At 45.5% G+C, this 17,491-nt stretch overlaps 1 protein-coding gene across 1 annotated transcript in view; it reads right to left on the reverse strand.

Annotated features, from left to right (window-relative positions):
• Nucleotides 1-17,491, reverse strand: part of LOC308296816 (rap guanine nucleotide exchange factor 5-like) — a gene marked incomplete at its 5' end in the record, with an annotated part of 127,330 nt that overhangs the window by 73,596 nt on the left and 36,243 nt on the right. The window contains 6 exons of the mRNA XM_080740144.1: nucleotides 2,087-2,184; nucleotides 2,925-3,060; nucleotides 3,698-3,768; nucleotides 4,859-4,953; nucleotides 15,942-16,048; nucleotides 17,055-17,200. Coding sequence (XP_080596270.1) covers nucleotides 2,087-2,184; nucleotides 2,925-3,060; nucleotides 3,698-3,768; nucleotides 4,859-4,953; nucleotides 15,942-16,048; nucleotides 17,055-17,200 — 653 coding nt within the window. The remainder of the gene's footprint in view (nucleotides 1-2,086; nucleotides 2,185-2,924; nucleotides 3,061-3,697; nucleotides 3,769-4,858; nucleotides 4,954-15,941; nucleotides 16,049-17,054; nucleotides 17,201-17,491) is intronic.

Consider the following 17,491-nt stretch of genomic DNA (forward strand, 5'->3'; position numbering starts at 1 on the left):
TATGGATAGGTCTCGGCGAGGCGAGGCGGACGCGGTGGTCTGAATGCCCGGTCCGCGGCGAAAAACGGCCGAAAAAAGCAGACGCGACCGCGGTTTGCTCTACTGCTACTGACCACTAGTTGAGCAACTTACACAGTATAGCTTTAACTTATAAAAAACAGGAAAGCATAATGTCATTTTGGATTTTTGCTTTGGCTATAAAAAAAATTGCAGATGTACAAGCTTGCTGCACGGCACGAATGAAAAATCTTGAAAGTGTGAGAAACAATCATTTAGAAGGCATTGGTAGAATCTGCCCTAATGGGTATAAGTATATTTTGATGCTAACATGTTTGGCTGAAGTCCCATATGGATGTTCCACGGACGCAGTGGAAAGGCAGTGGAACTCCATGACCTTCATGAGTCCTTACATAACTCCACCAGACCTCCCCAATTAGACTTAATCGATGAAAGACATCCATTGACAGGATGGAACTCCTAAACACTGGACACAAAGAAGGGTCTCTCTCTCTCTCTCTCTCTCTCTCTCTCTCTCTCTCTCTCTCTCTCTCTCTCTCTCTCTCTCTCTGAGGTCACTGGACTCATTCTGTTCTGGTATTCTCAACATTCTCCCAACATGGTCTTTCTGCACGGCCAACGTTTCCTGTTTACCACACTGCAAGAAAGATGCCCAGACACGCTACTTAAAAATATGCGTAATCCCCTCCCCTGTGTGCTGCATTATGTATGCATCTTCATGAATTATTCCTTATAATAGGAGAGGAACGTCGGCTGTCATGCATCAATTTAACTCTTGAGAGAGTGTGCAGTAATTGATTTTCTTTTGTTAAATAGCTCTGTATTTCCATAGCGATCACTGCGATCACTAGTGTTTGTGTTCGATAACTGGAGTTTCCCCACCTCTCCAGCTCCGTAGCCTAAAGGGGAATACCACTCGTTTTCAACATTGAACTATGTCATTAATATACCTTAGAGTTGTTGTGTGGAAGTAAGAAAACCCCCCTCCCCCTCCCCCCTTTCTGTGTTGCCTAGAACTGAAGGATTGATTGTGGGGTCATGTGATCAGTGACATCATGAATATGTACTCTTTGGCTTGCAGAGTATAAAAAAATTATTGCAGAGTGAAAAACAAACCTTTTTGTTTCGTTAAACCAAAACACATCAGAACAGCTTTAACCACGTAAACCCCAGCATCCTTATAGTGTGGGGAAAGCTTTCGTAGGAAATAGCAGATTGACAAGTCACGCACACAACGCAGATCGGCTATTTTCAGCGAAAGCCTTCCCCACAATAACAGAAAACAGAAAAGACACTAGTGTAGATCCCTGAGGAACTCTCCGGGTCAACCACTATAGGGTTTAAGTGATTAAGCACTCAGCTTAGCGCTCGTGTTTATCAGTGTGTGTGTGGTCACTGGTCAGGTCATGCACTCACCGGCTGCACTGCAGTCATATCAGGGTCTGTGTGTGTGTGTGTGTGTGTGTGTGTGTGTGTGTGTGTGTGTGTGTGTGTGTGTGTGTGTGTGTGTGTGTGTGTGTGTGTGCGTGTGTGCGCGTGTGCATGTGCATGTGCATGTGCGTGTGGTATAGGGCATTCACGAATAGTGATTTTTAGTATTCGAATTATTCGACCTCAAAGTATTCGATCGTATTCCGATCTACATGCTCACAACGTGTAGATCTGCTATTTTCACAATATTTATCTGCGGAACCGAGTCAAATTAAATGTAATACCTACAATTCCAAGTGCTATGTTTATTTTGGGGGTCACTGTCTAAAAAGGTTTGAGAACCCCTGGTATAGAGCATTAACAAATTCATCCACCAGGGGCATTGACAACTCATTCTTCTGACTTCCTATCTAGCCAAGCTTTATAAACTATAGATTTTTTAAAGAGAAAACAATAAAAAAAATTAAATAAACGAATATTCGACTTCGGTGAACAAAGTCGAATAGTGACTTTGATATTCGAATATTCAAATATTTGGTGAATGCCCTAGTGTGGTAACTCACTGGCTGCACTGCAGTCATATCAGGGTGTGTGTGTGTGTGTGTGTGTGTGTGTGTGTGTGTGCGTGCTAACTCACTGGCTGCGGTGCAGTCGTATCAGGCTGTGCAGCTCCCTGACATCCTGCTCCAGAGCAGGGTGTTGGTACAGGTCATCCAGAACGCAGCGGTACAGGCTCTGAAAGCAGGAAGGGAAGGTCACTTCTCCCATCACACCCTGCTGATCTCATTACATCCCCACCTCCGCCATGCTTGCTTGCTTGCTTTTCACCCCCTTTTTTTAAATAAAAAATGTCACCCCAATTTAGTCATCATGCCAATTGAATTCCGCCTCACACACATTTCTGTTTTGTCACTGCTGTTGTACATCCTACTGGCTCACCTGCCAGTGGAGAAAGGGCGAGCTCCGAGACACGTCTCCGGCACCGTTGGATACGGAGGAACCCTCCCCCCCCCAGTCCGTAGGAATACAAGCTGTGACCATTATCACCCTCCCTGCACGCCCCAGCTTCCCTATACCCAGGGGAGGCCTTAGCTATGTTTCACCAGTTTCAATTGAAACGGGCCTCAGCCACCAGGGGGCCTCCAAGAGCTAGCCAGCAAGCCTTGTTCAACTTGCAACACAACCGTATAACACTTTTTAACAATCATATAACCTTGTTAATATAACGCCATTTAGGTCAATGCTATAACATTATGTAGTGATATAATAATAATATATAAATAGCAGGCAGTCATTGACTATAAGTCAACTTCTGTGTGCGATTGTTGCGTGGCTACTATGGCCTGGGTGCGCTGGCAGATTACTAAGGCCAGTTGTATTTGCATACCAGAGACGCTCGACAAAGCCGGATGCACCACGGTGGATCTGAACCCACAGACGCTGTGGCGGTGGGTCTGTCTGTCTGTCCGTCTTACCTTCATGAACATCTTGACGTGCTCGTCGTCCCTCATGACGCCCCTCCGCAGGGCGCTCCACTGTGACACCAGGTGCAGGACTTTGCGCTTCCTGTCCAGCGCGTCCTTCCTGTCCTCCTTCCCTCGCCGCCGCTTGCTGACATAGGTGGCCGTCGGTTAAGGTTCCACAACTGAACGTCTGAGAGGGAGTGATGTTTTTTTTTTTTGTTTGTAGCAGGATAGGGTGGCTCAGCGTGCTATAGGTAACCAAGAAGAGTGCATGCATGGCCGCCAAGAAAGTTCCCTTACTGAACTTGCTACCTACGCCCATTTTGGAAGACGTCAAAGCATATCGTTGTTGTCGGCTGGAAACCTTGTTTGTCCAAAACCGTTTGTTTTGTATTTGTCATTTTGAAAAGTGATTTAAACTAGTGAAGCAAGTGCACCTACAAGTGCTTGTAGATCTGCTATTTTCACTAGTTTTGTGCGACAGTATTCTATGATGAAGCAGGGCTTTACTTTACGGGAAAAAAAAACATGCAAATTTGAAACCCCGACCGATATTATACATTTCATTTACATGCTAGGCAACGCATTCTCACTCCCAAGGCGGCAAACAGGTGACGGCTTGGGACAGATGCGACCAAACATCAAACTGTGACTTGAAGACTCTCAACGCACGACTCAGTGTGAGCTTGTTGATCTGCTTCTGAATGTGAATACTGAAAAGCAACAGTTTTGGACATAATGAGGCTCCTCTCGTGGCTCCACTCCGTCGTCAGTCACCCTCACGCCTTGGGTTTAAGAGTGGCTCTTCCAGCATTCCTGGAGCTAGTGTGGAAGTGCCCGGGAAGGCACCTGTTGTCTGGAAGGGTTCGACGTTTGGTAACGTTTGTCCCAAGAAGTCACTATAGGCCGTATAGGGAGTGAGAGTGTGTTGTAACATAATATGGGTAGGTATGTCAGTACATGTATGCATACAGTATATAAAGGATATTGTATGGGTAGGTATGCCAGTACATGTATACATACAGTATATACAGGATATTGTATGGGTAGGTATGTCAGTAGATGTATACATACAGTATATATAAAGGATATTGTATGGGTAGGTATGTTAGTACATTCCATGTATACATACAGTATATAAAGGATATTGTATGGGTAGGTATGTCAGTACATGTATACATACAGTATGGATATTGTATGGGTAGGTATGTCAGTACATGTATACATACAGTATATAAAGGATATTGTATGGGTAGGTATGTCAGTACATGTATACATACAGTATATAAAGGATATTGTATGGGAAGGTATGTCAGTACATGAATACATACAGTATATAAAGGATATTGTATGGGTAGGTATGTCAGTACAGTACATGTATACTACAGTATATAAAGGATATTGTATGGGTAGGTATGTCAGTACAGTAGATACAGTATATACATACAGTATATCGTCGGTGTCGGGTGGAAATCTTGTATGTCCGAAACAGTTCTTTCGCATTTATCATTTTAAAAAATGGTTTAAACTAGGGAAAACAGCCGATCTGCAAGCACACAACGCCTTGCGCCGCGAGGCGTTGTGTGCTTGCAGATCTGCTGTTTTCACTACTTCTGTGCGACGGCCTTATATGACGAAGCAGGGCTTTACTTGGCGAAAGAACAGTACACATTTGAAACTTGGAGATACAAGGTTTCCACCCGACGACGACGATATAAAGGATATTGTATGGGTAGGTATGTCAGTACATGTATACATACAGTATATAAAGGATATTGTATGGGTAGGTATGTCACTGTCAGTACAGTACATGTATTCATACAGTATATAAAGGATATTGTATGGGTAGGTATGTCACTGTCAGTACAGTACAAGTACATACAGTATATACATACAGTATATAAAGGATATTGTATGGGTAGGTATGTCAGTACATGTATACATACAGTATATAAAGGATATTGTCCCAGTAAAGCGTGACACAGGTCACTGGTAGACATGAACACCAGGTAGGTCAACAGGAAGTCATCCAGGAGTGTGTCTGTAACATAGAACACATACATACACTTTATGAAAATGCTGTTCAGCAAAGATAATCAACAGAGTAGAGTGAAAACAGGAAAGTAGTACATATAGATGGACTCCGGTCCACCATAGGCTTTATAAGTGATTCATGTTCTTGAAGTTGGCGTGTGTAAAGCTCCTAGCTTCTCAGCGTCTAATGTATGTATGTATACAGTATACATTGAGAGCATGCAGATGCTGCAAAGTGACTTGGCTGTGGTGCCAGTGTCCTTGGCGCTTGGTTCGTCACACAGGCTTATACTGTACTACTGATCCATCTGTATGCTGTGCACGAAACATCACTGGACTGAACACCACACACTGCATCTGTTCTGCACTGATGCACAGAACATCATCTCACCTCCACACACACAATACACCAGTAAGACGCACTAAGGGCGAGAAGGTTGCTCTGAAACAACAGAGACTGACATAATATGTCCATATATATATGGGCATTCCCAGATATGGGCTTAATATTGATGGCATCAGGGATCTCCATGTATGGGCATAAAAGAGACAGAATTAATTTGTGTGGTCGCCGTGACGCGAGTCACGCGTGCAAATGAATTCTGTCATGGCCATATATGGAGCGTGACATGAGGCGTGACTGACTGATGCACATGAGCTGCAGGTTCGTAAACAATACTATGTTACCAGTAAGACACCTAAGGGCGAAAAGCGACATCGCCCTAAAGGGAAAGGTCGCGCCATGTCTTCGCCATCTGGCCAGTGATGTATATCAGACCAGTTACCCATATATGGAGACCCCTGGTACCCATAGATATTCACAGATATGGGCTTAATATTCAGGGATCATCAGGGATCTGCATAAAAGGGATTTGGTTCCCCTGGCATCACAGGGATCTCCATATATGTGCATAAAAGGGATTTGGTCCCCTGACCTTACAGGGATCTCCATATATGGGCATAAAAGGGATTTGGTTCCCCAGACATCACAGTGATGTCAGAGTGTGATGTCAGAGCGTGAGTCAGCGTGATGTCAGTACATGGACGGACGGACGGACACGGACATGATGTGCCGTTTCTCTAGTAAACTGCGACCTTCTGTTGCAATTAGTGCTGGCAGCAATCGTTCCCAAGTATCGTCGGGTCAAGGCGATTCCTTAGTAGATCTTCTCTAAGGCTGACTTAGCGTCTTTTATAGGTAGTGATGGATGTTCTTATAATCAATGACGGGACAGAGTTGAGTCATTGGGTCTTCGAGTCTTCATTGAGGCATCATACCGTCATTCATATATTCCTCTTCAGGAAGTGCCGATATAAGGAGGGTTCTCCTTACATTCACCAGTGTGAGCCATACATTACACAGGACACAGCAGCCTGTAGCAAACACCGATAACTCTGGTGACCTCGAAAACCGTTATTGTTTAACTGCGTTGTGTGTCTGTGCATGAAACCGTTTGATTAGCGCCGTCGTTCCTGTTCCATTTCTCTAATGACAATAAGAAACACACACACACACACACACACACACACACACACCCCCTCCCCTCATTGACCAGGAATGTCAATGAGCTTGCGTTGGTCGCTAGGGCTTGTTGATGAGTGCTTTTTAGAAGTGGGTTGTAATGTGAATGACCTTTTCTCCTGCACTTTAGCCCCCCACGCACCCACCCACCGTCTAACCCCACCCACATCATCTTTCCTGGTCAGATGTTGGATGATGACTGGCCCAGAAAACAAATGAGGAGTTTGCAGTTATCATTTTGCTCTTTTGTTTTTGTTCATATTTTAGATAGTCATCAGGGAAAAGAAAAAATAGCGTTAAAATGTTTTCATTTACTTCTTTTTATCGCTTTAGTGATTTGCATGCAAGTGGCTAAATGTATATTTTTAGACACAATAAGCCCATTCCCAAGATGCACCGCAATCTTTAATGGGCAGATGTGACTTATGGGGGATGTTGTAAATGGTAACAAAGAAATTGATGGCTTATCGTTTCTAAAAAGACATATTTAGCCACTTGTACGCATACTGAAATCAGAATACTAAACATCGCTAAAACAATAGAAAGCAGTAAATGAAAACATTTTAACACTCATCTTTTATTTTCTCTAATTACAATCTAAAATATGAACCCTTGTTGTAAAAAAAAAAAATGTTGTCCATTAAAGGGCAAGACCACTTGGTAGGGCTATAGGGTTGTGTGGTTACCTTGCCATGATATTACTCCAAAGTTGGAAAAGAAATTGCTCCGCTGATTAAAAATATGCTCCTCAGGTCTTTTAGCCCGTAAATGAGCACAAGGATAATTCAGACAATATCCATGTAGAACGTGGAAGTATATAAGCGCTGTGAGCTTATCTGCTATTTCTGAATAGGCGGCATAGGCTGTAGTGGCTCAGAGGTAGAGTTGCCGGTAGAGCAGCCGCTTGGTTCCCAGTTAGATCCCCCGGGCTCCCCCAGAGTTAGTGTCGAAGTGTCCTTGAGCAAGACTCTGAACCCCTTGTTGCTCCCGGTGAGCAGGTTGCTGCCTTGCATGGTTTCCTCTGCCATCGGTGTGTGAATGTGCACAGTCTCTGACAAGCGATTTGGATAAAAGCGCTATATAAATGCACAATTTACCATTTATCAACGTATAAATGTATAAAGTGGTTAAGATTAGTGTCCTGTTACATTAACTACTTTCGCTGGGGACCCCCTGGAACCCCCAAGGACCCCTCGGGGTCCCTGGACTTTGAGAACCAATGACCTAAAGGTCCGCAATGGCAATAAGCCCTCGATCGCTTTTTAGTTTTATCCTTTGGACGTGGATGTGAAATTGTATGGTCATTTATATATGCATTGTTGACAATAGAAACATTAAATCAATCAATGCTTATCTCTTAAATCTTACTGTGTGTATATATATGATGTCTGCTAATGTTTACAACAGTGACCAGTAGGGTCAAGGTTACACACTCACTCTCTCTCTCTCTCTCTCTCTCTCTCTCTCTCTCTCTCTCTCTCTCTCTCTCTCTCTCTCTCTGCTGATGAAGTCAATGTTTTCAATCCAATTATCACAATGGCCAGCTGATATTTGCCTAACCATCACTGTAATGTCTTTACAAGTAGGGCTTCTGGACATTGCGTCCTTGCGTGATGCTCTCCCAAGGTTGCAAGCATGCTGAGTACATGGTGTATCGTCAATCTGTGTACAATGATTGAACTGTGTACTGTATTATTATTATTACGTGTCATCATTCCATTAATGTTTGCTAAATGATTTATTGTCTGATTGGCCACCGAGTCGATTAACCACTAGCTAAGCACTGTTTTATAGTTTTTTGTACGCCAGTGTCATGCAGTGTCGCACAGTGAATATATCCGATCTACAAGCTCACATCTGCTACTCCTCCCCCCCGCACCCGCCCAGAACATTATCGCCTATAATGATTAATGAAAAAATAAGTATGTTTTCCCATAGGGCAGGAGCCTATCTCCTGTTTCTGTGGCGTGAGGCTGCAAGTACACATGACGCTAGTATGTCACAGGGACTGACTTACCCCCAATTCAACCCTTGATACTGAGTGCCAAGCAGGAGGCACTGGGTCCCATTTTAATCATGACCAGACCAGGGATCGAACACCGATCCCCCAATCTCAGGGCGGACACTCTAACCACAATGCCACTGAGCCATATGGTGCCTATATTGAATGACATGGGAAATAGGGACTCCACGTTGAAAGCAGTTGTTGACAAGTCCTCGGTGGGACGCTAGACAAGCAAATTGCCATTTAATTAACGCGTAAATGCTGCTTCGGATCACGTTTGTCACGCATGTCGTTGAGCGTCTGCTGGCTGGCCTGGCCTGACGGATAAAAGGACAGGGGCTCAAGCCCCCTTCGATGTCTATGTGTGCACGTGCCTGCTCACACACAACCTGCATTGTCAAATCTGCTTCTTTTTTTTATTTCACACCAACTTCCCGGGGTCTTTGTGTGTGTGGTTTGTTCTGCTCCACGGTACTTAACCTCACATCATCAGTATGTAAATCCATACAGTGTGGCTGCGTTCGTGTCTCCCTGCGTTTATGAGTGCTGCAGCCAGCCATTACTCATTCAGCATACATTACATACATAAGCTACGTACCGGTACATACAGTACTAGTAACGCACCCTCATAACAAAGGGAAGTCAACAGAGTAATACGTGATGTCTGCTTGTGTCGAGTCGTGTTGACAGCGCCAACCCTATACCTTCGTGCTCGGCAGCTTGGGAAAATGGCTGAATGGAAACCAACGACATGCTAACATTAACCACATGAACCTCAGCCTTCCTGTTCTGGCGGCGAAGGTTTGGCGGCAAATAGAATATATTGTTGCTGTCGGGCAGAAACCTTTTATCTCCATATACAGTAACGGTACTTTTTGTGTTTTTTCAATTTCACCTAATGGCTTTATTGTGGGAAAAAAGTATTTTGCTTGTAGCTTGTTTGTTTGTTTTGGTATCTTGCTCAAAGCTATACCATAGCCGCGACCCCTAAAATAATCATATTTTAAATGGGGACCCCCCACCCTGACGAACACTAAGCATTGAGGAATCACATTTTGTATAGCACGGTTCTATTGTGAAAATAGCAGATCTACATGCTCACAACGCCTCGCAACGCGAGGCGTTGTCAGTTTGTAGATCGGCTATTTTCACAAAAGTCCTAAAGTCATCAAATTGTCACTTTAGAAATGTGCAGATACCCTCTATATACAGTTAAAACGTTATGTTGGTTTGTTTACTGTTGAGTGAGAAAACAATGTTGCACATTAAGCTAATCATCTGGGGACCCCCCCAAAATAATTTGGGGACCCACCTTTGGGTCCCGACCCACAGGTTGAGAACCACTTTTCTAGATTGAAGGGAAAACAAATGCCCCCCCCCCCCCCCCCCCCCGCAAGGATTTCATCTAAACAGCTGAGGAGGAGGAGGGCATTTCTGTGCAGTGTGCAGTTCTACTATCATGTGAATGTTTTCTATTTTAAGCTCACTCGATAAAACAGAACCAAATCCTATTAAGGTCCAGTGAGAGCTGATGGCAACACTTTACTGTTCTAATTTTTTGTGTGTTTTATTTCCCTCATGATCAGCGAGTCTTGACAGTAGCTGTGAGTGCAGGACAACATGGTCCATAACTCTCTGGTGGTGATGAAACTCTGCAGATAGATTGATAGATCCTTTTGGTTTTGGAGTGAAGTAGAAGTCAGTTTCATAAGGGGCTAGTGGGACTTTTGCTCAATCTGCAACTAGACATAATAATATTCAATTTACCTTGATAAATACTGTCTCCCGCGATATGTATATCTTGCGTGGTGATACCTTGATGAAGTTAAATGTTCAATATACGGTACTTAGTATATCGTCACTGTCGGGCAGAAACCTCGTATCTCGCTCCGCTTCACCACAAGGCCGTTGCACAAAAGTAGTGAAACAGCAGATCTACAAGCGCACAACGCCTCGCACCGCGAGGCGTTGTGTGCTTGTAGATCTGCTGTTTCACTAGTTTAAATCATTTTTAAAATGATAAATACAAAACAAACAGACATAAAAGGTTTCCACCCGACAACGACGATATACTATTACAGAACTCTTGCTTGGAACTCTGCACTTAACGATGTAGCTTCACACTATGACTGCACTGCACGATGCCCATCCATCACATCTCTGCATTCAGATCGCTCGAGTCAAATCGGATTTACTTTGCTGTTAACGCAGATCCCAAAGGGGAATTAATTGATCCAGCTGGCCGATCTGTCGATCGGGAAATCAATGAAGTCATCAATCAATCCGGTGTTTCCTTTTGCATCTCAGTAGGTAGTTATCAAACGGATCAATGGCCCTCGGCCTTCGAGTGGGACGCGTTCATTCGTCAAGCTTAGCGTGCAATAGTGGTCATCACTGGCAATGAAACAGCAGTGAATCATGATGATGCCTGTATGCAAAGCACTGTCCTTATAATGTACTGTATGAACCATCTGATTTACAGTAATAGAGCAGTCTCTATAGGAAAAACGAATGGGGGTGAATTAAAAAAACGCAGCAGTGTGCAACCAGCAACACCTTTAAATTTACAAGCAAACTTGTGTTTGTGTGAATGGGTGGAATCAATGCACACAGACTCAGATACACAGGGAGATAAGGCAAGTTTACAATCTGGTGGTGAATGTTATTCACAAGGATATAGAACAGTGTTGCCATGTCTGCTTCTTATAAGAGACGTTGCGCTTGTTTTTTTTCCTGTAAAGTTGCTTGTAAATAGGTGGTTGCAGGTTTTCTTTGGGGCGTGTTTCTAAAAGTGAAGTTGCTTCTGGGCTTAATCCTTCATAGTTTTTTGAGAAACCAGTAGTGCTCACACCTTTTCATGTCAAGGACCCCTAAAATAATGGGTATCTGGTGTCAAGGACCCCCATATGAGATTTGTGTTAAAATAAAATATTCCACTAGATTCTTTTGGGGATTCCACTAGATTCTTTTGGTGGAAAATAGCCAATTGTGCTCATTTGGCCTAGTTGCTGCTGTGTTTTCAAAGACCTGGTTGGCTGGTTCCTTATTTCTCTCGTGAAATCTGGCAACACAGATACAGAATGATAACCTGCTGTACAGTACAGTATGTTAGCGATAGAGGACTGTACTGTGTAGCCTGCGGGGCTCTCTCTAAAAGTGCCATCTCTTGCAGAAATCATCTTTTGCATTCTTAATGCCCTTGCACCGGTTCTAGAAAGTGAACTAACTGGTCTCCATGGCGAAATGAATGTAATACCGGCACCGCGTCGTGAAAGATTGCCTTGTGATGAAATGTTTTTATTACGTACGGTATAGCCATAAACATGTGCAACACAGTAATGACATTTATCTCCCCGCATCGGTTGCATGAATTCATTAGATCATGTTCAACCCTTTCACCCAGAGGTGTCAATTTGGGTATGGCAAGCTATGGCAGCTGCCATTGGCTACAGGGTAAAAAAATAAAATGTACTTCTTAAAATAAATTCATCATGCCTGTTGCTAAGGTATGGCAACATGACTGGTGTCTTGCACGCGCGCCTTCGTGCGACACCAGTCATGTTGCCATACCTTAGCTTTTGCTGAACTGACGCCACTGCTTTCACCCACCTAGCCCAGGGAGAACCAGACATTATCGTCTCTCTCTGTCGAGTGGAAACCTCATATGTCCGAAACCCGTTACTTGAAAAAATAAATAAAAAATAAATAGCAATACCCATCATTTCCCGCAGCGTTTCAAGCTTATAAAACTGCTACTTTTAATGCTTCTGTGTGACTCTGTAGTAAGATATGAAGTAGGGCATTTAAACACAAACAGTTAGAATGATAAGAGGTTTCGCTGGCCGACAGCAACGATAGGCTATACCACCAGGGTAATGTACTGTAAATAATTTCTCATTATATCCACTGTGGTTTGACTGATGTGCATTTTGACCCACTCTACTGGGTATAGATCGTTTATGTCCACTTGACTATGTTTCTACCTGTTAATACATGTTATTAATACACTGAAGTGCACTGTGACTGCATTTATATTCATACCTGTTTATAGCTCATACAACACTTACATACCAGGCTGTCCAGGCCTAAAGTAGTGGTTCTCAACCTGTGGGTCAGGACCCTCAGTAAGGTCCCCAAATTATTTTGGGGGGTCACCATGGGATTAACTTAATGTGCAACATTGTTTGAGCCCGAAAATGTGAAAATAGACGATCTACATGCTACATGTTAAAATGTGATTATTTTGCGGTCCGATATGAATCACTGGCCAGATGGCCAGGTCGAGGTCGCATGTCGCCCTGAAGCGTCTTACTATATTATTTCTTTCTGTGTGTGAATGTGTTCTGTGTCTGAATTCCTCCATGGGATCAATAAAGTTCTATCTATAGAAGGGAGCTCCGCTGAGCTGTTCTACTAAATGAGTTTGTTGACACAGGACACACGTGTGTGTGTGTGTGTGTTATTGAGCAGGCGTGTCAGGACACATTCAGCCCTGCATGTCGCTGGTTGTTTGGAGGAGGAATCCAAGCGGAGGCCAGATGGAGCTTCATCTATCACACATCTCGTCTCTGTCAGGCAGAAACCTCTCATCTCCATATTTAATCATTTCAGAACGGGTACACATAATTTTGTATTATTATTTTATTATGCTTTAACGATTAAAAAATAGCAGATCTACAAGCTCACAGTGCGGCACTGTGAGTGCCGCACTGTGAGTGCCGCGCTGCTATTTTAGAAAAATCGTGTCTTTTGAATCCCTCTAAGGTTTTTTGTAAAACCTATGTTTCTATGTCAGCAATCTGGCCAGCCATCGTCAAAGAAAAGGTCCTTTTCACTTGAAATGGAGCTCAGTTAGTCTGTTGAGAAACTACTTCTATGTCAGAGGTTCTCAAACCTTTTCATATGAAGGACCCCCAAAATGATATGTATTTGGCCACGGACCCCCATCTCCAGGGACCACCCAGAAGCAAAGTTTGAGTTACAAATGTTCGCTTTAAAAATACATATATTCAAATATTTGCACACATTTTCACGACTTTTTCCAAAATAGCAGATCTACAAGCTTGCAGCGCGGTACTCGGTGCCGCGCTGTGAGCTTGTATATCTGCTATTTTTCACTGGTTAAAGCATTCAATAATACTAGGCCTAAATGGGTTAAACTTTTTGTGGGGTTTTTTTTTTTGGTCGTAAAATGAACGCCCTACTCATATTACAGCATCACACAAAATCATCAAAAGTAGCAGATCTACAAGCTCGAAATGCGGCACGTTTGGAGCTTGTGGTCTGCTACTTTTTGCTGCTTTTTGAATTTGAATCCTGAAAACAAACAGTTTTGGACATCATGAGGTTTCCACCCGACAGGCAATATGCTGCTCATCTGGGTGGTCATTCCTTAGTGTTTTTCTGCATGCAACTCACTACGGGGACATGCAGGTCTCCATTCCGAAAACCCTGCCATTCCAAACAATGGAAGTCAATGTCAGGAATGGCAGTGTTTGGGAATGGAGAGGTTAGCTAACCTCAGTCCACTCTGTGCAATGCAAGCCCATTCGCAATGATCTGTTATAGAGATGTAGCTGCTATGTATGCTGTTGTTATTGTTTGCTGATGATGCCGTTGTTTGCTGAGATAAGGTTTGATGTCAACTTGAGAAAGGCGTACTCCATCTCCAACCATAATTTGCTGTCATCTGTCAATAAGTGCTGTACTTCTATGGCTGTGTTCATGGTGACTGCACCAATCAAAGGACCTGCATGCTTTTATAAATACATACAAACTGAAATGTCCAGGAATATACAATATATTTATTCTTTTGTAGTAATGAAACCTGGCTATTGGCCTGCGCGAGGCCAATCTTCACAGTATAGTAAAATGATCAGCGTGCAAAGAGAGAGTGTACAACATGTAACCAAAAGGACCCCGTAAGGGTCCACCTCGTGTGGTCCATTGTACACTCTCCATGTGTATACATGTGGATGTGACAGTGCACCGTGCGTGTGCGGTTGTGTCAGCTGCTGTTGCAGCCTCATCTCCAGAGACCACATTTAGATCAATTCCACACACTTCCTCCTAGGGATGAGCAATGATCTCTGCTGCCGTGGGGGTGTGGGTGTGTGTGTGTGTGTGTGTGTGTGTGTGTGGGGGGGGGGGGGGGGGGAGACCCACTCATCTGTGACTATATCCATCTCCCACAAACATCTCAGTGTCTATCTCCCCCCCCTCTCTCTCTTTCTCTCTCTCTTCTCTTCCCTTCCTTTCCTGCCTCCTTGCCGTTTATGGCTTGTCATAATACCTCATTCCTGTACCTCCCTGATGTGTATGTGCCCCCCCCCCCCCCCCACACACACACACACACACACACACACACACACACACACACACACACACACACACACACACACACACACACACACACACACACACACACACACACGACGACCACCACCACCATTATCATCATCTCTCCCTCCTGCCCTATTACTGCCCTCTATCTTTATATCTCGCCCAGGAACCTATCCAGCAGAGAGAGAGAGAGAGAGAGAGAGAGAGAGAGAGAAAGACAGTGAGAGACATCTCTGTCGGGTGGAAACCTCGCAAAACTGTTACTGTTCAGGATTCAAATCCAAAAGCGTCAAAAGTAGCAGATCTACAAGCTCGAAACGCATCGCTTCGCGCCGCGTTTCGAGCTTGCAGATCTGCTACTTTTGATGCTTTTGTGTGACGCTGTAGAATGAATGTATGTATATTAATGTGGAGATAAGAGGTTTCTGTGGTGACACTCCTCATCATACTTGGGATGGTGCTGAGGCAGCCAGCAGGCTGTACTGTACCTGCATCTACACAGGTGGAATGCATCAACCCCCCAAAACAACATGCACGCACGCATGCATGCACATACGCACACACACTCACTCAGGCACACTCAGGCACGGCACGCATGCACACATGCACACGCACAGGCACACGCACGCACACAAATATAGGCTACTTCATTTTGGTGTCACTGCCATGTTAAACGAACAGGCCCAAACTTGGTGCCACATGCACTCTGGGGATGATGACAACACCTGATTAACTCACTACCGGTATACAGTATGTGTCTCTCTCTCTCTCTCTCTCTCTCTCACACACACGCGAACACACAAACACTCACGCACACATGCACGCACGCACGCACGCAAACACACACTCTTTTGACACCCTGCTCTCTGTTTTCACACAAACAAACAAACAAACACACGTGCACACACACATTTCAGTGACGCTGCAAAGTTTTGCCTCCAGCTGTACAGTCACGCACACGAACGCACGCACACACACACACACACACACACACACACACACACACACACACACACACACACACACACACACACACACACACACACACACACACACACACACACACACACACACACACAGCACTCTCTCTCTCTCTCTAATCACAGAAGGCGTTGTGTGTGCTGACCTGTCTCCTGGGAGGGGGTCCTCTGGCCGGAGGGGTCCGGCAGCTCCATGTGTCTCAGCAGGTGGTCCAGCACGTGCTCGGGGGTCCCGGCGGCCACCAGGGGGAACCTGTGGGGGGGGACAGTAGTAGCGGCACCGGGGTGAGGGTCACCCGACCAGTCCTCGTCCATGGAGGACAGCGAGGACCCCTCCCCTCCCTCCCCTGCCTCTCCTCCCTCGCCCTCGGGCCCCTCGTCGTCGATGTAGCGGAAGTAGGGGACGTCGAAGGTGGGCGGGGGGGGCGCGGCGGGCGGGGGCTCCTCAGAGGATGAGGAGGAGGAGGAAGATGAGGAGGAGAAACTCCCCTGGGAGCTCCCGTCGTCCTGGTCTGAGTCGTCCTCCTGCTCCACCAGGGCGGCGTGGCGGCCCCCCCACTCGCCACCGACGCGGGGGTCCCGAGGAGGAAACGCCGTCGTCGTCGTCATCATCATCCGCCGTTGCCACGGTTACTGCTGCCACGCGGGGTTAGCCGCGGTTAAGGATGCCCGCCCGCCCATCCGTCCGTACCGACCGTCCGAACGACCACCTGCGTCCCCCCACAGCCCCCCACCCCAACACTGACACCCCCAGACAGACCTCCCCGGCCCCCCAAAACCCAGAGTCCTCTAACACATCACCTCCTCTCCCCTCCAAGCCCCCGGACCCCCAAAAACCCCTTCAAAAGAACTCTTCTTCAGGAGGATGCACAGAGAGAGAGAGAGAGAGCAGCTCACAGCAGCTCTGTGCTGCTGCACGATGATGCCTAGACTGACTTACTGCTTCTGTATGTATTCAGTCTAAGCATCAGAGTGTGTGCGAGTGTGTGTGTGCATGTGTGTGTGTGTGTGTGTGTGTGTGTGTGTCTGTGAGAGCGTGTGTATGTGTGAATGGGTGCATGTGTGAGTGCGTGTGCGCCGGGAGCTGTGATGTAAGCATCTGGGAGTGATTGAGTGAGTGTGCAAAGCCCTCAGACGAGAGAGAGAGGAGAATGATGAGAGAGAGAGAGAGAGAGAGAGAGAGAGAGAGAGAGAGAGAGAGGGAGAGAGAGAGAGAGAGAGAGAGAGAGAGAGAGGGAGGGGTGTGTTGAAAGGCTTACCTCCTCTGCCTCTCGTCCGCTGCCCCTCCCCTCCCCGACGAGGAGGGGGGGTTCGGCGGCCGGCGCTCTGACGACACTCTCCGGAGAACCAACACGTCCCGTCCTCCCCTCTCCCTCACACACGCGCTCACCGCTGCCTCGTCACCCTGAGAGAGAGAGGGAGAGAGAGAGAGAGAGAGAAAGAGAGAGAGAGAGAGAGAGAGAGAGAGGAGGGGGAGTGTGTTGTCACCAAGGAGATTCCCCCTCTTGCATGTCGGATGGAAATCCTTGTATGTCCAAAACTGTTACTTTTCAGGAAGTAGAAAAAACATTATCTTGTGTTCCAACGGATTCTATATGTGATGCCATCGTGTTGTCGTTAAGTCACAAAAGCTCTTGATAATAAAACTTTCCACTGGTTCAGTTTTGATGAAGCCCACACAGACAAACTGAAGCTT

This window comes from Nannobrachium achirus (genome assembly GCF_963921795.1).
Source record: "Nannobrachium achirus genome assembly, chromosome: 2".
In the NCBI taxonomy this organism is placed as follows: Eukaryota; Metazoa; Chordata; class Actinopteri; order Myctophiformes; family Myctophidae; genus Nannobrachium; species Nannobrachium achirus.